Source organism: Girardinichthys multiradiatus, chromosome 9, assembly GCF_021462225.1.
Source record: "Girardinichthys multiradiatus isolate DD_20200921_A chromosome 9, DD_fGirMul_XY1, whole genome shotgun sequence".
NCBI lineage: Eukaryota > Metazoa > Chordata > Actinopteri > Cyprinodontiformes > Goodeidae > Girardinichthys > Girardinichthys multiradiatus.
In genome coordinates this window covers 15,481,821-15,506,760 of record NC_061802.1, presented here as the reverse complement: position 1 = coordinate 15,506,760, position 24,940 = coordinate 15,481,821, and the positions used below count along the sequence as shown (strand labels likewise).

Sequence of the window (24,940 nt, the reverse complement as noted above, 5' to 3'; positions counted from 1 at the left end):
CAACAATAAGGGAGGGTAAACCCAATGATCTCTTTGAGACATCTGGCCATTTATCCTTCCATGGCGAAACTAGGAGCATGGGAAAAAGCCCTATCAAACTGCAGTTTCCAACTTTTGGAAAAGTAGATGACTCTGCTGATCCCCTTCAGTACCTGGAAAGATGTGAAGATTTTTTGGCCCTAAATCCACTCACTGATGAGGAGCCTATGGCTACTCTTTGTAATGTGCTACATGGTACCTCATGGGACTGGTGGGATGTGGTACGTCATAAAATCCAAACCTGGAAAGAATTCAACAAACAATTTCATGCTACTTTCTTATCAGAATTTTATAAGGATGAGTTGGCTGAAAGAGTGTACAATAGAATTCAAAAAGAGGATGAAGGCATCAGAAACTTTGCCTACATGTATCAATCCCTGTGCAAACGTTGGAAGCCAGCAATTCATGAAGAGGACATTATTAAGATGATTTTGAAAAACATTAACCCCCAACTAGCCAGCCAACTGAGAAACAGAGTTACCTCTGTGGATGAACTTGCCCGTCTGGGCCAGCAGCTGGAGAAGGACCTACAGAACCAATTACATTATGAACAGAGGAAAGGTTTGGGGAAAACAATTCAAAAACCTTCTATCAGTGAGGCTGCTGCCTTTCCAAATATAAAAAGTGCACCAAACCAGCATCACCCAGCTACTTCTAACCGACCTTCTCAATTGTACTGTCGGTGCTGCAAAGGACACCGTGCACCAGCTTCATGTCCTCAGTGGAGGAATGGCAAACAAAGGACTCAACCTTCAAACCCATCCAGGCCACAAACTTCAAGAAATTCTCAGATGCATGGTTAAGTAACATTCAACTATCCGACTCCCCCAGATCACACAGGAGCTACTGCCTCTGTGAGCTATTCTCCATCACCTGCTGAAACCCATCTGCCTTGTCAGCTGATGATTCCATTGAATATTGGTCATTGGACAGGAACTGCCATCCTGGATACGGGCTCATCTTATACCCTGCTAAATGAAGATATTTGGTCAGGAATAAGTGGTCCATATGGTGTACTCAAACCATGGACCAGGAGACCTCTGTATCTAGTAGATGGAGAAGGTCGGCAACCACTGGGATGGAGTGAACTCACTTTGACCATACACTCTAAAACAGTAACATTACCTTGTGTAATTCTGCCTGCCAAGAGCCTTGCTTTCTCTGCAGTAGCTGGTCTTGACTTCATTTTCTTCTCCGGCTTGCAGTTTGATGTCACTGAAAACAGTTACTGGTTTAAAAACAACAAAAAAACGTTAAAGCCCAAAGATTTTTCTCATCCACACATTGCCTTTTTTTCTCCTATGTCTCCAGCGCATTTACCATCCCTATCTCCGGGCAATGATCTTCTTGGAATGGCCATGGATAATGCCCATCTCGATGACTTTGGAAAAAGACAATTGTTACAACAACTACAAAACAATAAGAATGTTTGTACTAATACTTTGGGGTGCACTGGAGTCCTCACACATAAGGTTTTTCTCACTCAGAATGTGTCTATCAAACAAAAACCTTACCGGGTGTCACCCATCAAACGTCAGACCATCAAGGAGCATGTTCAGGAGATGTTGGAGAAAGACATTATAGAGCCATCCACTTCTCCATATGCTGCTCCAGTGGTCCTTGTGCCATAAAAGCAAGATCCAAAACCAAGATTTTGTGTGGATTACAGAAAACTAAATGCTGTCACACACACTGATGCATATCCCATTCCTAACATCCAGGAAATATTGGAATCACTGGCTGGAGCGGCTATTTTCTCAACTTTAGACCTCAACAGTGGCCACTGGCAAGTTCTAATGGACGAAGACAGCCGTGAGAAGACTGCTTTCATCTGTCCCATTGGGTTATACCAATTTAAAGTGATGCCCTTTGGACTTAAGAATGCTCCTGCCACCTTCCAGCGGTTAATGGAAGTAGTTCTAGGAGACTTAAGAGGAAGTAATTGTTTTGTCTACCTAGATGATATCATCATCTATTCCACCACACCAGAGCAGCACATGTTTGATCTACAAGCTGTTTTTGACAAACCGCAGATGGCAAATCTAACAGTAAATATGAAAAAGAGACAATTTTTCCGTACCTCACTGAGGTTTCTGGGTCACATTGGTTCTTCTGCTGGAGTAGGAGTGGATGCAGAAAAAATAAATGCTGTTCAGGACTTCCCGATTCCACAGAACATCAAGGAGCTGCAACGATTTCTCGGAATGGCCGGATGGTAACATTGTTTTGTGCCAAGATTTTCACAGCTCACTGAACCTCTCAACGCTCTTAGACGGAAAGGGGCAAAGTACATCTGGACTCCTCAATGTCAAGCAGCTTTTGAGGCTCTTAAACAACACCTTGTTTCACCACCAATACTTGGACATCCTGATTTTAACCTCCCATTTATCGTCTACACAGATGCCAGTGAAGTTGGTTTGGGTGCTGTCCTCGCTCAGCCAACAGGACAGGGTCAGAACATGTCCTTGCTTTTGCCAGTCATACACTAAACAGAGCAGAAAGAAATTATTCTACCACAGAACAAGAGTGTCTTGTGGTGGTATGGACTCTTGACAAATGGCGATATTATCTAGAAGGGAGACACTTTACTGTTGTCACTGACCATTCTTCTCTTGTCTGTACAAGATTGATCAGGTGGGCTCTTCGTCTTCAGGAGTTCTCCTTTACAGTAGAATACCGTAAAGGCAGATACAATACAGTGCCTGATGCTTTATCAAGAGCGCCAGTGGACATCAATCAATTCTCCACCTGTGCTGCTGTGTTACACTCCGTGAAGGATACATCACAACAACTACAAATAACAGATGAAGATATCTGGAAAGCACAGCTGGAGGATCCCGATGTGCAGAGTCTTTATGAAAAAATTGTTGAAACCGGAGAAATCAGTGAAAGCCCCACCACCAAATTCACTATTGTGGAAGATAAAGTGTACAAAGTGACACAATTGCCTCATAAAACGCAGCATCAAATCTACATTCCATCACCTCTTCGTCAGGAATTACTTCATTACTATCATGACAATCAGTTATCTGGCCACCTTGGACGATATAAAACCTACAAGCAATTGCAAGCACTTGTGTATTGGCCCAAGATGAGCTTGGACGTAAGAAATTACGTGCGCAATTGTAAGATGTGTCAGCTTTACAAACAGACTCTTGTCAGCAAGCCCTGGGAGATGCTGGGGGTAGATCTCATGGGACCATTTCCCCGCACTACCAGGGGAAATCTGTATATAATAGTCTTTGTTGATTATTACACTCGCTGGACAGAATTATTTCCTCTTCACAAGGCGACACCGGACGCCATATCTCATATCCCGACCAAAGAAATACTCACCCGTTGGGGTACACCAACCTACATTCTTTCAGACCAAGGCCCACAGTTTGCAAATGATGGAATCTCCAGCCGAAGAGAACATCGCCCTACCATCCTCAAACCAACCTAACGGAAAGGATAAATCGCAACTTAAAGACAATGATTGCATCCTATGTAGAAGAAAAACATAAAACCTGGGACATGTACTTATCAGAGTTTCGTTTTGCTCTCAACTCAGCTGTACATTAATCTTCAGGAGTGACCCCTGCTGAAATCAACCTTGGACGTTCTTTCAAACCTTGATTCCATAATACCGCTACACAGTGATTCTTGAACTTTTATCCTGGTGATTTGAAAGAACTGATTTTAGTTTAACTTCTACTTTTAACACTCTTATCAGCATTTTCAAAGTTTTGCTTCTCACAATTTGTATGTTTTCTCCTTGTATTTTGTCATTCATACAAGTGCATTCTATCAGTCCCTTAGTTCTATTAACTCCGCAATTCTGTACACTTTTCCCATGGTCCATCTTGCTTAGTTCATGAATGTTTAGCTTGTTTCCTGGTTGTTGTTTTTTTGCCTCCCATTTTTTCTTATATAAAGCACTTTGTGTTGCCTTTTTGTATGAAATGTCTTCTTTGAATAAAGACTCATTGATTGATTTATAAAACGCAGAATTACCAGGATGTGCGCATAATCTCCAGTCTGACCACCAGTGGACTAAAAGAAAAATATAAAGTTAGTCCATTTCTGGTTGATTGGTACCATTGGAAGTGGCAGGAAAGTATTTCTCAATGGTACTTGCTCATCTAGATAGCATAAATAATAAGGTTATAAAGCATTTGAATGACAATTTTGCTGATTGTTTGGTAACCTTTCTGGTGTGACACTTGTTGCTTAGTGCTGATCAATTTTGAAAATGTTTAGTGATAACCTCATTATGTTTTGTTAGATTTTAAAACAGCAAGTTATGATAAGGAAATTGACAAATTAAGTACAGTTCAGGAAAACAGAACACAACAACACTTGCCGATTTTAAGTCTTTATAACCCCTGTATCTTTGATTGAATCCTCTTTGTCAGATAAAATAAATGCAGCCAGTCCCAGTGAAAAAGGTTCAGTGAATAATATGCAACACCTTTTGGAACACCTTCTCTTCCATTCATTACATTATGTGAAAATATATGTTCTGCATGCCAACAATTATTTATTAGTGAAAATGATCTGGTGTATTAAATGTGCATTTTCTTCCTCCTTTGAAAAACATTTGGATTGCTTCATTTATGCAGGACATAAGATCAGTACACCCTTTTAATGAATGAACAAGAAACACTGTGTTAAATAAAAAACCTCTGAACAAATTATTTCGAGAACTATTGGTGGAACAGCAGGGAAGTGAAAGGTTTCATATCTGCAAGTACACCTACTTACATTAGTAGACATTATTCTATGCTGAGTTTCAGACGTCTTGCCGTTAAAGCTGACTTCTCTCATGCTTTGACGGCCTCTCTGGAACTTATTTATGGAGCTTATATAAGAGATTTTTAATAACAGCCATGTCAAACACTGGAAGCGCACGTACAGACAGTGATGGTTTGTTTTACCACCTATTGCATAGTTGGAAGCTAATTTTGAATGGCCCACGGGGACTTTTTTTGAGAACTACATTTTCCTGATTGCTGCCATCTCCTCTGTGCTGTTATTACACTTAGCATGTTTCCTTTACAGAAGGTTCTTGTTTGAAATTTGCTAATGCTTGAAAGAATTGTTAATTCAAATAGATTTTAATTTCGGACCTTGGCAGAAAAGCCAAGTTCTCTTTTTTCATACACTTCAATATACTTCATGCAACAGTGAGAACAAGATAAACTGTCTCTAACTCTCATTATGAACCTCGTAAATTCTATATACTCAACCAACATCCACTTCAATATCTTTTTGCGTAAAAACTTTGCTATCAGTGTCATGATTTTTAACCTCCATCAAGAAATCTAATACATTTCTCTTTTTTCTTATTCAACGCAAATCAGTGCAATGTTAATAAAAGGTTAACTGTTTAATCAGATTTGTGGTTTACCTCACATTACAGCTGAGCTTTATTATTCAAAGATTTACTGTTTATAAAAAAGGGAATAAGTCAGAATCTGATTATTTTGACTGTCCCCAATAGCAACAGCCTTGTAACAATCTAAATCTTGAAGCTGACATGAGTGCACTTCCTGGACCGAACAAGCAAACAAAACATCATTATGAAAGTAGATGGCAGCTTTGGAAGCAGAGATAAATTCCATACTTTAGTATTAAGCTTTACATTATTGTTTTTCTCAGCTCGGCCCATGGACCTTGATCTTGTGAAAGGAGCGCTGTGAACAAAAATCATGTGGCTGTAGGTTGATTTATTGATGGATCTGACTACCAGCAGAAAATATGATTTTTCCTCACTCACACAAAGAAAAAGCCCCCAAAGTTGTGTAAAACACACTCCTCACAATGATTTCCAAACAAACAAAAATGTTCTCAAATCATCTTAGTTATATGTCAGAACAGGCTAAATAAAAAATAAAAAATTGACATCACTCAAATTCATTCAAAAGCTCTTTTTACAGTTCACAAAATAGCTAGAAATGTTTTCAGTAAAACTCAGTCTTTTAATATTCCACCTATAAATCCTTGTTTTGTTTTCCCTGTTCAATATGTCTCTAATATATGAGAAGCAAAGGAGCAAAGAGGAACTAACCTTACTGCACTTGCTGCTCCATTGCATTCTGGAAGTTTACATTTTTAGTTTTTTGTCTGAAGATAGTTGTTGATACAGAACGTACTTTACAGACTTTACTCTTGAGCATAGAATGAAATTAGTTTTTCTTTTTGTTATATATGTAAAATGTAAGTTGTATGAAGTGTGTGGGTAAGATTGTGATAGTCCGCAGTAAATAACAATTACTTTCACATGTAAACAATGTTTACTGCATAAAAACTATTTAACTTTTAGCCAGTTTTTATTCACAGTTCCAGTCAGAGGTTTACATACACTTCTCATAAGCGTTCATATCATACCAATTTTGGTCTTTAAATAAATTATTCAACCTATAGTTTTCAAGGGTGGAAGGTTTAACAAACAACTTCATATAATTTGAAAACTAAAATTGGATCCACAAGTCAGAATTTATTCAGGATTTTTTCCAATCCATGCAAATTATACAGAATGAAATACTGTACAGGTCCTTCTCAAAAAATTAGCATATTGTGATAAAGTTCATTATTTTCCATAATGTCATGATGAAAATTTAACATTCATATATTTTAGATTCATTGCACACTAACTGAAATATTTCAGGTCTTTTATTGTCTTAATACGGATGATTTTGGCATACAGCTCATGAAAACCCAGAATTCCTATCTCACAAAATTAGCATATCATTAAAAGGGTCTCTAAACGAGCTTTGAACCTAATCATCTGAATCAACGAGTTAACTCTAAACACCTGCAAAAGATTCCTGAGGCCTGTAAAACTCCCAGCCTGGTTCATCACTCAAAACCCCAATCATGGGTAAGACTGCCGACCTGACTGCTGTCCAGAAGGCCACTATTGACACCCTCAAGCAAGAGGGTAAGACACAGAAAGAAATTTCTGAACGAATAGGCTGTTCCCAGAGTGCTGTATCAAGGCACCTCAGTAGAAAGTCTGTGGGAAGGAAAAAGTGTGGCAGAAAATGCTGCACAACAAGAAGAGGTGACCGGACCCTGAGGAAGATTGTGGAGAAGGGCCGATTCCAGACCTTGGGGGACCTGCAGAAGCAGTGGACTTAGTCTGGAGTAGAAACATCCAGAGCCACCGTGCACAGGCGTGTGCAGGAAATGGGCTACAGGTGCCGCATTCCCCAGACCTGGGCTACAGAGAAGCAGCACTGGACTGTTGCTCAGTGGTCCAAAGTACTTTTTTCGGATGAAAGCAAATTCTGCATGTCATTCGGAAATCAAGGTGCCAGAGTCTGGAGGAAGACTGGGGAGAAGGAAATGCCAAAATGCCAGAAGTCCAGTGTCAAGTACCCACAGTCAGTGATGGTCTGGGGTGCCGTGTCAGCTGCTGGTGTTGGTCCACTGTGTTTTATCAAGGGCAGGGTCAATGCAGCTAGCTATCAGGAGATTTTGGAACACTTCATGCTTCCATCTGCTGAAAAGCTTTATGGAGATGAAGATTTCATTTTTCAGCACGACCTGGCACCTGCTCACAGTGCCAAAAGCACTGGTAAATGGTTTACTGACCATGGTATCACTGTGCTCAATTGGCCTGCCAACTCTCCTGACCTGAACCCCATAGAGAATCTGTGGGATATTGTGAAGAGAACGTTGAGAGACTCAAGACCCAACACTCTGGATGAGCTAAAGGCCGCTATTAAAGCATCCTGGGCCTCCATAAGACCTCAGCAGTGCCACAGGCTGATTGCCTCCATGCCACGCCGCATTGAAGCAGTCATTTCTGCAAAAGGATTCCCGACCAAGTATTGAGTGCATAACTGTACATGATTATTTGAAGGTTGATGTTTTTTGTATTAAAAACACTTTCCTTTATAGGTCGGATGAAATATGCTAATTTTGTGAGATAGGAATTTTGGGTTTTCATGAGCTGTATGCCACAATCATCCGTATTAAGACAATAAAATACCTGAAATATTTCAGTTAGTGTGCAATGAATCTAAAATATATGAATATTAAATTTTCATCATTACATTATAGAAAATAATGAACTTTATCACAATATGCTAATTTTTTGAGAAGGACCTGTATATGCATTCTCCCACAGTAATGTATGATTAAATGTTCCTCAGAAAGTTGCCTCCTTGTTGTTGCAAGTTCTTTGAAGACATTAACAAATTGCATTTGATCCTTCAATGTGGGCATCTGAAAATATAATGGAACAGGGTCTTTGTTTTGACCAGCACCGACTTGGTCCATGGAGATGTTAAACTCACTTCATTCTTCACTGCTAGGAACATTGTTTCTGATCTTATAATAGTTGAAGCACCTGGTAAAATCTTATCTTGCTTTCGTGATTAAATCTGCACAGTTTGATACACCTATTTGAAGTGTTTTATAAGATAATATTTGAATGTTTGGAACTAATTGTATATTATATTGTACAATGGATTAAACAAGTCGTTCTTGAAATGCAGACCTCGTGTCTCAATTGGACTCACCTGTTTAAATACAGGTTATGAATGAATTAATTGTCCACAGTGATGCCAGTGTTACGGCAAGTTTTCCATGCCTGAGAAGCCTGACCCTTTGTGGTTCCTGGGTTCAACACATGTCTGCTTTATTTGTAGAAGATTTTATGCAGAATAATGCACATATGTTGATATGTACAATCACATTTTTATGTTTACGCTTTTTGCATGTGTAAATTTAAGGCTTTAGATTACTAGGTTGCTGGAAATATGTCAATGTACTGTATAGTTTACAGCTAAACAAAGAGTCTGTCAGAAAGTCACTGACCTCCTTTAGGGAACAAAAGCATGTGACCTATTCCATTGAGTCCAGGAATTGTTGTATTAATGGATGCTTCCTTGGAAACTTGTGACAGTGTTTGTGTTGGCAGATGGTTCTTCAGCCGCATCTGTTTCTGCTCTGCTCCTCACTCACTACTGGTGCTTTAGTTGCACACTCCTCACATACGCTTTGGTTTAATATTGTATGTACAAATATGAGGCAAATAACATTCATTAGGAAGCAAGTGAAAGTGTATCTCTTTGTTATAATATGTTAGTTTCTACTTGCAGAGGTATGTTGCAGTATTAGGAACAGTAGCTTAGAAATTAAAATCTTAGAAAGTAAAATAAAAAAATTTATTTTCACAATTCTTCTGCTGGAAATTTCCATTGCAAAATTTAGAGCAACATATGGATCAAATTGATAAGAATAAGACAAGCAATATTTTTACCAGTGCCAGTGTCAACAAAGACTCTCCCAAATAATCAGCAGTATGCTGTCAACTTCTATCTGGGATGGACTGGTGAATAATAAAAAAAAGAAATAAGAAAACTGATACTTTGATACACCGTTCAGATTACTTGGTTTTTCACCTAGCAAATGACAAAGGTAAAAAGTACTAATGAGGCTTAGTACTATATATATTGTTCAAAAAGGAGAACAATAGTGAACAAAATCCACTAAGATCATTTGGCAAATTTCTAAAACAGAAAATAGTGGCCATTCCCTAACCAATCAGAGATCACCTTTTACACAGATCGTGTTATAAGTAGAAACAAATTGCACACACAGTCAGTTGTGAAGAACCTGGATAGGTGGAAAAACTGGATGTGGTTACAACATTTTATGATATTGTAACCACAAATGTTAGTGTATTTATTTAGTTTTTATGTGATAGGTCAACACATACTAGTGCATAGTTGTGAATTGGAAAGGATGGGGTTTTTGAATATGTTTTTAAACAAATAAAGTCTGAAAGGTGTGGTATGCATATACAGTCACTGCTTTTTCATTCTGATTCCCCTTAAAAATTGTATTGGGTTTCTTAGTCCCCATGATGGTGTTTGGTTAAATAACCAATGTTCTAAAAAACCCTCACAGAAAGCTAATGTCTCACCACATGGGCAGACTTAATTATTCTCTACTAATTAAGTGACTTCTGAAAGCAATTGATAGAACCTAATTTTATTTAAATATATCAGAGTGAGAAGGGTGGATACAAACAGATGTCATACTTTTTGAATTTCCATCTGTAAATGATTTTGTGAATTATGTGTCATTTCTCTTTCCACTTTACAGTTATATACTGCTTTGTGTTGGTTGGTCACACAATATCCTACTGAAACAAATTGAAGTTTGTGGTCGTAATGTGACACAATTTTAATGAAGGTTCAAAGGGGATGGACACTTAGTTACCAAGTTTTGAGGTTAGATATGTTGAGAGATCCATTGGCCTTCGTGTTGCCTTGATTGCAAAAAACGAGTTACACTAAAACTATAAAATGGTATGTATTTATCTCAATAACACACTGAAATGAGTCTTAGATTCTTTTTCTAGAAGTTTTAACTTTAAGCTCTTTGCTTTTTCATTTTGAAAATCCATTTCCCAAGTATTTTATGCACGCTATAGCTTTTCATCTACAAGAAGGGCAGCGCCTGTGAGTGGGCAGCAAAGCCTCGGTGACCCGTCCCCCCCTTATGTTTGGATGGGTTGTCCTGGAATTCTAATTTCCCCTCGGGGATCAATAAAGTATCTTTGAATTGAATTGAAGACAAAAAGTGAGCCTTTAGGTGCCCAAAACTTTACAGTTATCTAGTGAAGAAAAACAAAGTGACAAAAGAAAGTCAGATGGTTTTGTTTTTATAACATTTAAAAAAATCCTGAGAAGAGCTTTCTTCAACTCCCCATTAAAAGAATCAATAACTACATGATTGTATTTAGAATACCTTAATAGATATTTACAAATATAAATAAATACATCTTCAAAAATTGTATGCATATATATATTTTATGTGATCCACTACAAAACATACATGCAAGGCTACATGCAATAACACATATTCAGTACTGTTAAAGCCCTTATTTTGTTTTACACTTTAGTTATATAATGATTTTCCACTTGTAGACCTTGTAGGGTTGTAACACCAGACTGGTCAATCTGTGCCACAATAGACCCTGTCAATGCTCTCCAAAGTAAAATAAATTGAGCATTTTCATACTGTGCATCCAGTGCAATTTAGAAAATTAATTTTAAAAGTAAATGAATGAACTGAAAAGTTTTGAAAATATAACCCCTCAAGTTAGTGTGCTATATTTGCATATAAACAATAAGGGTTTAAAATGCTGAATATATAGATTTGTTTCTGTGCTGGTTAAACATAATGATTTTCTAAATGTATAAGCAAAAAGGAGTACATTTAATCACACTTAATGTTTGCTACATTTAACTAAATACAAATCATTTGACACTTAAACATTGCACTCTAACAGCAACTTCTCCACCATCACTTGCGTTTATCTTGACCAAGTGTACCTCGGTGATTTGTAGCTTAAAAGATTGATGAATAGCTTGTGGTTGTAAATGCTGTATGAATACATAATTGTGGAAATAACGTGAAAGCAATATGTAAGCATTTTTTGTTGTATTTCTCCCACAAGTGTTCATATTAGCATTAAAGCTAACATAATAAATTGGAATTGTTCTTTGAAGCCAAAAGCTAGAAAATTGTCTGCACATCAGGGCATGGTTAAGTGCTGCATTAACTGGACATTTTTAGGGACCAGAATGGATACTTACAGTAAAGCTTTGGTATTATCAAATGGGAAAATAAAAATAGCTTTCTTCATATAAACCCACAGCACTGTTTATTCCTTTTTTTAAAACTGAGATTCCCTCCTACTTGTTTTTCCCATCTTAGCAACTTGCATTTTAGTGGCAACCAAAGAGCTTCACCACTGAGCCAACTAGTCAGAACTGTTCTCCAACGGGAGGAATTACAACCAAAAGGTGGGTTTGGTAATAATCCAAAAGTCCTATTAATGGGAAAGAGAAATAGTGATTTGGATAAACAGAAAAACTTGTGGAAAATGATTACTGAAACAACTTCACTCTTATAATAAATTATTAAAAAGACAAATGATTTGAAATGTTTCTGCCCTTGACTTTGTAACAGCTTTCCTTCACAGTCTCTCTTACAGAACCATCATTCTTTCAGGCACTGCAAAGCAGTAAAATATTTGTTTGATGAAGCTTGATAAAATCACAAAAGCAAAATTCAGGCTTACATTCAGCTTCAGAATACTGCATTTTTCTTGATTAAAGATGTAGATGATTAAAACTGGCCACCATTTGTTTAAAATGATTTGGTCATTCACTATGCTGAAAGTAAAAATATAAGTGTTTGTGGATATGCTTGCATATAGTTTTTGCTTGTTAAATAATGTTATTTCCGTTACTTATCTGCCACAAAATAAAACTGAATAGGAATCTGAAGTCTTTGTTGATGTTGCATCTGTGTCCCAAAAGGTTCAGGCCATTGTCTCAGGTTTTGTTGACATGATTTTGATAGATGTTCACAACCAAAAATCATTATTATAGACATCAGAAAGTCTTAGAAGTTACTTTCCTCTGGGATTATGATTTGATTTGTGGTGCAAACATGTTTTAAATGTCACATCAATCGTGAAACATATTAAATAATTTGACTGCCATCATTATGTAGATAATAGTACTTAACAGGCCCAGGTGCATACACTAAGATTGTATATTGTTGGCGATCTACTTTGCATGACAGGCCAAAATAAATCATAACAATATATATTGATTGAGAGAAAACATTAAAAGCAAAGGACGATATTAGATTCATAATTTGTTTTCAAGAAAAGTGTAAAGAATTTGGCAATTTGTTTTCTTTGTTCAGTTAAAAAGTATTCAGTGAAATTTCATAGTAAAAGCAAATCAGTTCCTTGGGTTTTGCTCATTGATATAACTTTTTAATTGTCAGTATCTTGAGGCAAAATTGTATTTTACGTTCTATCCTAATTGAACAATGAATTCAGAAGCTTTCCCTAAAAATGTACCCCAAGGTGAAGAAGCTGATTGTCAGATAATTGAAAAGTGAAAATGTTCCAGCATTAATACCTTTTGTTTCAGTTTACTACTTTGATTATTAACTTTAACAATAAAAAGTTATGTCAACATTTTCAGCGGTCCTAATTCAGATAGAAATTCAGGAACATTTGTGTAATGTGGGGAGATGGAGCTATTTCAAGATGCAGTTTGTCATTTTATTTAAACTTGGAGCCAAATTTTGAAACCTGATTTTTGGAGGTGCCAAATTCTTCAATTTGTGTAATGCAGGGGCATTTTATTGATATTTGCTTTAACCAAATTAGTGAATTTTGTTTAACTGTTACATATCAATTGCTGTTTCAAATATCGCCACCTCCATGGACTCTATTAAGCTTAGTTGCCCAGAAGCTCCTGGTACTGCTCAGAGCGGAGGAAACGACCAAAGGAGTCTTTCTCCATTAGGGCGTAAATCCTCTTCTGGGCCAGATCAAAGGTGGAAGTTGAGAGAGCTACCAGGTTCCTCAGGGTCACATCCTTGGTGAAGTGGTCAATGTTCACCTGTCAAGAAGAAGCAATAAAATATGCAGTTAGAGGAAACAATAGACAGGTGGATCATATTCTTAAACAAGGACATAGGAATGGCGACTGCCTGACCTCTCTAGGTCCCTCTGACTGGATGAAGTCCTCATAGATCCTTTTGGCCTTGGCAGCCATTTTTACAGGATTCTTGGTCTTCTTGAAGTCCTCACAGGTCATCCAGAACTCGATGTTCTCATCACTGAACTCAGACTGAAGGAAACTGCGGAAAGCAGCCAGACCATCTGACAATGACAGAGGAAAGGAATAACATTAATGAAGAGAATACAACAACTCCAAGACATTTGTTTTAAGCCTGAACACTACACCTGCATAGGGCCTTTACAAAGCATATCAGCTTATAGCTACATTGATGAACAGGGCTCAACAGCACAGGATGAAAATACACTTGAAATCTAATTAAGACAGCATGAATCAATGTATTGTCAATAATAACATTATTAAGGTGTGAATAACCAATATAAATATATTTTTATGTTTTCAATTTATATTCATGTGGAGAAAAAGCCAAAAATTACTCTTGGGTAACTACCACTGACCATTGCATCATCTGGCACCTAGTTAAAGTATGGCAGCTTTCATTTATGCACTACTCCTGTAAAAACTCCAGAAAATGCTTTACACACAAAAAAGCAGCAAGAATGAGTCACATTCTGGGTTTTTTTCTGAACAGTGCTGTGAAAAGGCATTTGCCCCTTACAAATTTATTCTGTTTTTGTTTTACTGTCCTGCTTAAATGTTTCAAACCAAACAAATATTACTGGACAGGCAAACAAAGTCACTGACACATACAACTCTAAAAAGGTTTATGAGGCAATTTATAAGGCTTTGGAACTCAAGTGAACTACATTGACAGTCATTTTCCACCAAATAGTGAAAACATGGACCAGTGGTGAACCTTCCCAGGAGTGGCCAGCCTACCAGATATATGCAAAGGACAAAAATAAAGCAAAACAGCATCCAGAGCACTGCAGGCTGACCTGCATCATTTTAGATCATTGTTCATGTTTCTTCAATGAGAAAAACGGTGTAAAAATGGCCTCCAAGTTAGAGTGCCTGGGTCAAAATCATTGCTCACCAAAACAAAAATAAAAGTCTGTCTTATATTACCTAAAAAGACCCCAGGACCACTAGAATATTATGTAGACGGACATAGAACTTCTTTGAAAGTGATGCATCTCATTACATCTGGTGTACAATAGTACAGCATTTCAGAAACAGAACATGGTGGTGTTATGGTCTGGAGGTGCTTTGCTTTGTCAGGACCTGGACAACTTGCTGTAAGGAGTAGAATGTCTGGCCATCAGTCCATGAACATCAGCTCCAGAACACTTGGACTGGGCAGCAGAACAATGATACAAAGCACACCAGCAAGTCCACCAATAAATGGCTAAAAAGAAGCTACTGTTTTGGAGTGGCCCAGCCAAAGTCTGGCATAAAATCCAATTGATGTACTGTGACATATCCTTAAACAGGCCATTTTTTATGTCAACTTCCAAGAAAGCAATTACAGAAGCTTGTGACACCCAAAATGTTGGATCATGGTTGTTCAAAAGGCAGTTCTATCAAGTACCAAGCAAATGTATTTAATATTCTGAATTGGAAAAAAATATATATATTTTCTCATTGTTCTGGCATTCAGTAAAAATTTTTCCATAGTCAAAACCCTCTCTGAAACATGTTATTCTGCAAAGAAGAGTGGGGCAAAATTCCTCCACAACGATGTAAAAGATTGATTGCCAGTTGTCACAAAGGCTTGATAGTGGCACAACAAGATATGTTTAAGGGCAATTTACTTTGCTATAATGGTCTGAATAGCTTTTTCTATAAGAAAAACAATCATCATTGTAAAATAGCATTCTATATTTACTCAGGTTGTATTTGTTCTGATATAAAATTTGTTTTGAACTTTTTGAATAAAAAAAAAAAAAGCAAAAGCAATAGAAATCTGTAAGGGAAGCAATATGTTTTTACAGCACTGCATATCTGCTCCAAGTTGATTTGTATAATGCTTGCATAGTCGCTTCATTTATGCCAACTGTCTTCCTGACAGCAAGAAATATTTTACACCTCTAATTATCAGATATATGAAACTGCAAATGTTACCCATTCTTTGTGCGGAATTGTGAACTGATTGCATAAAGAACACAATTTTACCCCAAAACAGATGATCTGTAAATCCATAGCACAAAATGTAGTGGTTTTAAAGTGAATGATAGACTTATTGCTCCGTTTTTGTTGTTATTTTATACTACAAGATCATTTCATGCGTTAATCTGTCTTATTAAATGGCAATGTGAGTAGATTTTAAATTAAGTATTACTGACCTATATTGCAGTGTTGTGATTGTTTTATGGCTACAAAATAATAAAACCCTTATTATAAGATTCAGGTTTACTGCATAACTGTTTATATATTCAACATAATTTCTACTTTACTTTATTGCATTAGGCTTAGACAATGATTTTAATGAATACATGCAGCTAAAACTAGATATTTACATACACTGTAGGAGAAAACAAACATTTCTCTTTAAACCTCTCCTCTGTCCAAATGTAACAATTGTCATTAGAAAACCGGGAAATTCGCATTGTGGTAGAATGACCCATTTCTCCAACAATGAGATTTGGAGATATTCTCAAAGATCCAATTGTTTTAAGCAATTTTGATTTTTTCCTTTGACTTTTGATATTTAGCAGTTCTTTGTTGTCCTTTTAAAGTCAACACATATCTGCCACATATCTTTCTCATTATGAAAAGTATTTAATATATATGGTCTTGTATGTCACATCATATTTATAACCCATGGAAACAGAATGTTATAGATAACTAGCTAAAAGGTCCTGGTCATCTGAACAACTTTTAAATAGAAAGTATAGATTTCAAAAATCATTCTTAAAATAATTTTTATTTCAGTCAGACCATTCCACTGCCATACAATGTTTACACACATCTTTAACAGTGGTGCTAATGAATGTGAAGGGTGCTTGGTAATATAAGCAACAGTTGTGTTTTATTTCTTAGCACAACTTTGTCTAAACATTCCGAATTAGCCCAAGAATGAGTAAAAATACCAACTTAATTACCAAAACCAATCATCACAAATTGGTTAACAATTCTGATAAAGTACTTTCAAGATCAACTATTTGTGATTTTCAAAGTAAATGCTCTGTGGTGATCCCAAAACGAGGTTTAGTACAATATCCATGCATCTCAGTCAAGGCCATTGTGATTTTACACAATGCTGGTGAAAGCTCTCATTGTCTGAACAAGCTGGTGTTGCAGATGATAAGCATCCTGCTGTGGCCTCAGACTTTTATCTTCCATCTAAATGGCTAGCTTGATTAAAAATAGCCTGGGATTGTAATCAAGCTCCAGCCTTTCCTTTGTTTCTTTTTTTTTTGTTTTTTTTTGACAGACCTTTAGCACAAGGACACACAAATGTGGAGGCACACACACACACACGGTCACATGACAAACACTCTGTGTTTCAAAAATTAAAGGCTGTTTAACTGAAAGCCTGTGTCAGAAAAACTGCTTTAGATTTTGTACTTATTACATTGGCTGATTTCAAAGAAAAAATGAGAAATTCCTGTAAGAACTAAATATGCAAAAAAAAGACACGAGGAATAATGTTAATGCAGCAGCATCAGCAGAGATATAAATCAGCACTGTGGACTCAACATTTTAAACACACAAACACAAATGCGTACACAGATTAACTGAAACATGCAAACGCTATACAAACATATCTCTCAGCTTCAGACTATGCTGAAGAGGTCACTTAGGAAAGTATTTTGCCACCAACTGAGCCCCACCGAGAAAATGTTTTAGTGATCACAAACCAGCTGTTTACTGACATCTTTAGGTGGTTGTAACATGGATACATACCATTAACTGCTAGAGGTAATCATCCGTCTCACTGGTCAGGCTTTCTGAGCACTTTGTAAGGTAAACAGTGGAGCAGAAGATCTGTTTCTGGTATGCATGGGGATATAAATATGTTTTCCCTGCTTAAGCATTGCTTATGTTTCCCATTAGTTGGCACGTAAAGTACTCTATTGCTCCCATCACCTTTAAAGATATCAAATAAATTGTTCTTTGTAGGTTTTTTTTCTTTTCTTTTGCAGAGTAACTATTCTGGATTATTTAACTATATATAAAATTAGACATGGGCCTGTGTGAGATTTTCAACTGTGAAAAATATCATCGTTTTTGCCAAAAATGTTTAAATAAAAACAAATGTTTGATCTAACAGCTTTTATTTAAAACAGAAAAGCAACAATTATTTCAGCTACTGCGAAAATTATAGAACACATTTATTATTAAAGTTGTAATAATTGTTCATATTATTTAGCTCAGGAAGAAACTTAGGTGTGAAAGAATAGCAAATAAGTACTGGCGTCATTAAATGGGACAGATGTACTGGGCTCTGATTTTTTTGCTTTCATGATCAAAGGCAACTTAAATATTAAGCAGTGTTTTTCTGAGAAGATTGTGCAGTGTGAATGTTGCAACAGATGCCTGATTATTTTCATTTGTGGCCTAGAAATAAACTGTCTCCTTATCTTCATCCTTGTGTCACGGATTTTATAGTCCAATGACAATAACACAAAACTTGCTGTCCTTTTTTTGTTCCAAGATTGACTTCTGCAACTTGATGTCTTCCATCATGAAGTTTGAGATGAGTTATAGTGAAGCTTTTATTATCTTGATCACAGTGTGAGTTGATAAAGTCCTGTATGATTGTTTTGAAATGGCACAGTGTGCAGGTGGCTTATTAGACATGCCGCTTGTAGCTTGCTGCTGTAGTTTTTAAACAGTGTCACCTCAGCAAGAGTGATGTGTGGTGCTTATTTGGTTTCCACCTATTTCTTTACATTAAATAATATTTTCAAACTGCTAGATTTGTCTTTCTTTAAAACAAAGGAAAAGTACAGGATCCTTCTGTCATCCAGCTGACCAGCAGTGCACAGCAACTAGTGACAAGGACTTTAAACAGTAGGAAGCAAGGTTATTATTGTTAACGAAAACTAATGAAATAATGAAAACTACAAGTAAAAAAAACATTTTTGTTGACTGAAATAACAATAAAAACGAGACTTTGCAAAGTAATGAGTGTTCACAAAACTAACTAAAATCAACTGAATTCATTGAGATAATGTTTTTAGTTTTCATTTGTGTGCCTCATGCCTTATGAAGTCTAGTTTCCAGTTGTTATTGTTTTTGTTCTCGCTGTGTCGCATTCCGCCAGCAGATGGTGGGTACATCAGTCAAGTCATCTGTGCGGTTCATCCACAGGTAGCGTCACGTCAGCAAAACTTGCCGGGGGTAGAAATGCGATTGAGCGTGTTGTGCGAAACAACAGCTGTTACGGTAGCTGGTTACGCTGCTATTAACGTTACAGACAGAGTAGTAGAAGAAGAGCTAAGCATGCTGCCTTGGACTGGGTTGACCCTGGCCGTGATGAAGCTTGGTTCTCGGGGGGTTGGTAGTGTTGACAACATTTACTGTGACCAGGAAAAAAAAAAAGGCTGTAGATGTTTTGTTTTACTAAAGGTGAGGACCCATATGCAAATAAACCCAGCTTTTATGAACGAACAGAACAACAAAATAGGAGGACAAGAGCACAGAGTGTAGCTGCAGCTGAGAAAAAAATAATAGAATTATTAAAACAACTTCCTGATTTGGGAAAGTTGAGCTACAGTGTCAACAAGGAGTCATCTAAAGTAAGATGTTTTAGAATTGATTGGTGACCTTTATATTTTCTGTGTAAGTTATCAGTTCTTTTGCTAATTTATTATAGTAATTTATGAACTCAGGCTGTGGGGTGTTTTCCACTCAGTAAGGACATACGAAAGTTGCTGAAAGGAGTCAGTAACAGAAAAGGTGAATGAGGTAAGAACTGCATGAACTGAGACTGCTGAGGAGGGAGAGACACATCTGGTTAAATGTGAATTTCTTCTGTTGTATTAGCCTATAGCTCCAAGTAAAAGGTTGTTTTTTTGCTAAATATGGCAATTATGGTATTTCATCAACTGAGGAAAATAGTTAAATAACAAATAAATTGTAACATTTATAGGATTATATTAGGATCATCCTAGTTTCCTAGTATTTAAAAATAACCAACTTCTAAAGGGTATCTGAAACAAAAAATCTTATTTTATTTGTTAAATTGAAATGTTTGAGTATGTTATGTGTTCTAATGTTTTTGGAGAGGATTTTATTATGATTATGATTATATTATGTCTCTGTTTGATTATAGATAGAAGAGAAGAGAGAGGAAAATAGAAAGACTGTAAAAAGAGTGAAACAACAGAGGCAAATTTGAAAAGTTAGAGAGAGAAGGAAAATAGACTGATAGAAAGAAAAGTAAACCTAAGAGAAGGGATAGAGCAGAGGAGTGTTAGAAAAAGGAGGAAAGGAAAGAAGACAGACATTACTATTGCTATTTATTTGTTTTATTACTCTTAGGAACTGCTAACAACAGTGTGGATAGACTTTCCTGCTATTACACTTGATTTTTATAGGTTAATTATGAATATATATTTTAAAAGAAATGAAACTGTAACTGTACCATTTCCATTATATCTTGATAACATTTAGATATTTTAATCTCTGAGCTGGAAATGTCCATGGATTTGATTTCAGAAAAAAGACCAAAACTATAACTGAAACTAATAAAATCTAAACTAAAACTAAGAATTTTCAAAAAATAAAAACTAAAATAGCAAACAAATGCTAAAAAACTAATTAAAACTAAATTAGAAATGAAAATGTGAAATCAAAACTAAATAAAAATAATTGAAAACAGCAAAACTAGTAAAACCTTAGTAGAAAGGGTTTGACAGATAATCTTTGTAGTTTTAAAACTTTTTATCCATACCTTGTAACTGACCCATGCCTATTGTGACTACTCTAACACTAAGGTCTGTTTTTTTCAGGTTGGAACCTTAGGGGCATAAGACACACGTAGGCCTGGTGTGCTCGTATCCTATAAAGGCTACTCCTGCCTAATCATCTGTTTGGCTCCTGTGTTTCTGGGGAGTTCACCCTGGCCACCTCTCATTATCGGTTTCAGTCTTGTCAGGGTTTTGGCAACAATCACATTTCCACACATCAATGCATTCTAACATTACTAACAACTGGTCAAACATATTACTGTTTTGGTTTAGTTAAAATAAATAACTTTCCTAAAATACTACCACCTTGTATTGTCTCCCTTTGTTACAGTCATTGAGCCAGACTGCAACACTATATAGAATTAATTTACTGACTTTGCAATTTTTTAATCTGCAACAGACAAGATCAAAATTTTGTTTCATATAATTTGGCTTGCAGATTGCGTATGCAAATGTATTTAAATTATTAGATTAAAAGTGTGTACTTAAACTTGTTTAACTTTAGATAAATATTATTCATCTCTGGACCTTTATTTTTCAAATTGCAAATTGAATGTGTTCTTTGTAATGCCTTGTGAGTTATACAGCACAAATGTTTGGATGAGATAATAAACACAAAGGTCTTCTCAGAATATATTTAGCATCAGTGATTACCACCATAACCATTGGCTTTGAGATGTCTAAGCAAGCCCACAATCTGAAAGATTTTATGGAAACAAAAAATTGCTTGATCCGCTGTACCTGTTTAAACAAGACAGACACTGGACATCAGAAGAGGAATGTTTTCCTGTTTGGGCATAAATTGGACTAGGTGTTAGGTAATAGTATAAATTGTGTGACCTAATGAAACATTTTGCAGTAGTCTACTTTGCTGCACTCTCAACAACTCAAGGCAGAATGCTGCAATTTGTTGTGCAAATTGAAGAATTATGTGATATTTTGTGCTTTCAGACACCAAAATTGCTGATAGAGGATTTGCAAGCAGCATACTTTCAAGAAATACTTGTAAAGAAAAAAATACAGCGTTTATTTTCCGGTATTGTTCATTTATTGTATTGTATTTTTTTTTCAGTAAATTCAGAAACCCACTTGTTTAGAATGTTAAGGAAATGATGTGCAAGAACAAGAAAATTAATATAAGAAAAATTCCTGAATTGCTCTTTGGTGCCACATGAACCAGAAATTGTCACATAAACAGTGATCTTCAATTTAAAGAACATTTCTTGCAATATCCTTTTGTGAATAGACATTTTTTCTTATTGATCATTTTGTGGTTACAAATAAGCAAAGAAAGAAGAAACCTACAGTTGTTGTTCAGGACTCGATCCAGACTCTCGCGCCACTGAGCAGCCTCTTCAGGAGTAGGCCTGCACACAAAAATAATTAAGGAAATTTGTGGTGGGGTGAGAAGTTAAATTTGGTTTGCTTCTTTGTTTTTTGGGGATAAAAGTTTAAGAAAGAAACAGATAAAAACTGCTGGGCAAATACAGCCTTGTATATGCCCTACAAGACTTTTAAAATATTTGGAGAAAAGGATTTTGTTAGAACTGGCTTAGAAGAGACGTCTTATTTTAATGTTAGAAAGATGCCTCAGGTCCAACACTGAACTGTTGTGCCTGACTACAGGACCTGTAATTTTAACTACACACTAAGGTGATAATGTGTAAGTTGTATGACTTGGCATGTTTTGTTTCATACAAGTGAAAAACGAAAGTTTGCTCTCATTCAAATTTCAGTTTATCCATGAAAAAAATTATTAAAAAAAATATTTACATATGTTGCACATGTTCCTTAGATCTGTGCAGATTCAAAACTCTGGTCTGTTTGTTCCAATTGATCAAAGTCAGGGAAACATTTCGACAAAGCAGACTGTTTTAGGTATTTAGCATGTGACAGACCAATCATAAGAAGTATTTCAACACTAACTTTAATCTTTAAAACAAGTTCAAAGGGGTGCTATCCTTAAGTTGGTGCTTGATCTTTTAACACGGTAACCTTTCTGTCGCCTTTGTGCGCTATTTTCTTCACTGTTTTTCATGTCCGAAATGCAGCTGTGAAGATTAGAAATCGGACAGTGTCAGTATTTATTAAAGCAAAAATGTGACCCTGCAGAATCAAGAGCTCGAATCAAATAAAACACATTAGTGAGTAAATATTTCTGAGCCTGATTACTCATTCTGTTCTCAACCACAGGGCCAAAAGCTCAGATGAGTAATTGCAGTCCACAGAGATAAAGTAACAAAAGAGGTAAACAATTTTGTAAGAAAAACAAAAAGACTGAACGCAAAAAATATCCTCTGCTCAAGTGGGAAAAGACGTGGTTTGATTAAACATCCTCTTCTTAAACCCAGCTGAGAAACTACATCTGAGGTCATTTTTAAGTTTTTTAATTGGTTTAGGTCAGGTAAGTATTAAAACATTTCATAAAGACTGTAAAGTATCAGAGTTAAAACAAAAGAAAACAAAAAGGAAAGGTTCAAAATCTTTCCCCCCTTTTTTATCTCTAAGCAATCTCTTCAAGGTATCTGCTTTGTAAGCATCTGACATCTGAGCCAACTCATTGTCTGGGAAGGTCTAATCTTTGATCAGCACCTCTTTGTAATTGCTCTAGGCTCTGTTCTCCCACTCCACCGTCACTAATCTGGTTAGGGCAGCAGGCAAAACGCAGCCCACCTCAAAGGCACAGACACTCAGTTCTGAAAGAAAAAAATTAAAATAAAACACAACACTCACTTTTGCAACTTTTCCGGCTTCTTGTCAACCTTCTCCGGGTACGGGATGATGAGGTCGATGGCATTATCCGGCTTCTGGAGTAAAACTCCCAACTTTGACTTGATCTCTTTAGCCCTGGGTTAGGAAAAACAGAAGCAGATGTTAACATGTTAACATGTTTGACATGTTGAGAAAGTAACAATGATCCGGTTTAAGCCCTCAGGATCTGCATCACCCTCATGCCAGCGTAACAGTAAATGCAAACGCACATCAGATAAACAAGTTGTTTGAAACCAAATGTTTTTGTTTCATAATTTTAATAAAGCTATAGTAGACGAGCATACTGCATTAATCTCAAGTAGTTGAAAGTTGTTTTATTAAATATCCTATCAGCTGCAATGCTGTTAAAGTCTATATCTTCTGGCTTTCATTTGGATTTAGAAAGCTGTCTGATCTTGACCCTTTGTCTTGTTTCAGCTGAAACACAACTTAATAAAAAGTGTCCTTCACTTAGGAAATCTACATTTGATTTACAAGTAAAATAGAATAAAAGAGAACAACATCAAGAAACTACTAAAACCTGCATAAACATGTTTCAAACAATATCATTTGCAAAAATGAGAACAAAAGTTCTGAAACTGCATGACAAGAAATTTGAAAAGATTAAAAGCTCTTTTATTTTACTTTTGAATAGTTTCAGATTGAAACTGTTGATCGGAAGTGAAAAGAAACCAGACCTAGTAATGAACTTCCCTCAAAACTGAGTTATAACACAGTTATTACTCTACATAGTTAAAGATAATAGAATAATGCAGCTCTCACCTTTCAAGACAAGTTTGAGGTAATGCAGCTAATCCTTTACACATTTTCTTATACCTTGAGCTGCAACACTTAGAAGAGATTCGTTATTTCCTGTTATTCCTCTATAAGTCTCCACAAGCTCTGTTTGCTGTCTGTCTCTCGGTTTCGGCACATGGGGAGTTTTTATATACAGACGCCCTTTGGGCTGGAGGCCAGCGGCTAAGCCAATCAGACTGGAATGTGTACAGCATGGACAGCTGAGCATACTGGTTGAGGAATTTTCAGATGTGAATGTGTGTTTGCCTAAGGTTTTAATTAACAAAAAAGCTCTCGGACACCTTTGGAGTATTATACATTGCAGCAATTTATATATATATATATATATATATATATACAGTACAAACCAAAGGTTTGGACACACCTTCTCATTGAAAGAGTTTTCTTTATTTTCATGACTATGAATATTGTAGCTTCACACTGAATGCATCAAAACTATGAATTTCCTTTTTGATAAAGCTAATAGCTAGAGTGGCTTAGTTTATCCTGAACTATCTTCCTTATTTTTTTACCTCTGTCTTCTTCCCTCCCTGTTGGTTGGAGTAAGGGGGAGTCAGGTTTAGCCTAAACCGGCTCAGTTATGGTTGAGGTGCAAACACACCCTCCATTTCTGCTACCTGTATGACCCCTTCTCTTTTCCAATGGTTATAATCAGTCTGACAGAGGGAGGTATCCCAATCCTTGTGGTTTTTAGTATAACAATGTCAATCAGTGGGACCCTTTGTGAGATGCCTTGAGACAACATTGTTGTAAATAAGCGCCGTTTAACTAAATAATCTGAACTGAAACTATCTGTGTAGTTATGCTGCTATAGGCTTAGCCTGATGGAGGACATAACGACCACTTTCACCCTCTTCGCTACATTCTCACACTACTCTCCAATTTTGCATTGTTTGCTGTTATTTCAGCTTTTAACCTTGTTCTCTCTTTTCTCTTCCTAGAAGCTACACCTGG

The 24,940-nt window shown here is 36.4% G+C and overlaps 1 protein-coding gene across 1 annotated transcript; it reads right to left on the bottom strand.

The window, feature by feature from the left end:
- Positions 1-10,834: 10,834 nt before the first annotated feature.
- Positions 10,835-24,093, bottom strand: LOC124874098 (regulator of G-protein signaling 5-like). The gene is made up of 5 exons (XM_047375308.1): positions 23,951-24,093; positions 23,150-23,263; positions 21,722-21,783; positions 13,572-13,738; positions 10,835-13,475 (listed from the first exon to the last, which is right to left on the bottom strand). The coding sequence occupies exons 1-5, from the start codon at positions 23,992-23,994 to the stop codon at positions 13,311-13,313; spliced, it is 552 nt and encodes a 183-aa protein (XP_047231264.1). The 5' UTR covers positions 23,995-24,093; the 3' UTR covers positions 10,835-13,310.
- Between the last annotated feature and the right edge of the window lie 847 nt (positions 24,094-24,940).

Bases quoted from the DNA above. Each gene is read 5' to 3' on its own strand.
- LOC124874098 (XM_047375308.1), bottom strand. From the start codon at position 23,994: ATGTGTAAAGGATTAGCTGCATTACCTCAAACTTGTCTTGAAAG. The intron at 23,264-23,950 runs GTGAGAGCTGCA...TTCCTAACCCAG, and splicing joins CCTCAAACTTGTCTTGAAAG to GGCTAAAGAGATCAAGTCAA. The intron at 13,476-13,571 runs GTCAGGCAGTCG...TCTTCTTGACAG, and splicing joins AGTCAGAGGGACCTAGAGAG to GTGAACATTGACCACTTCAC.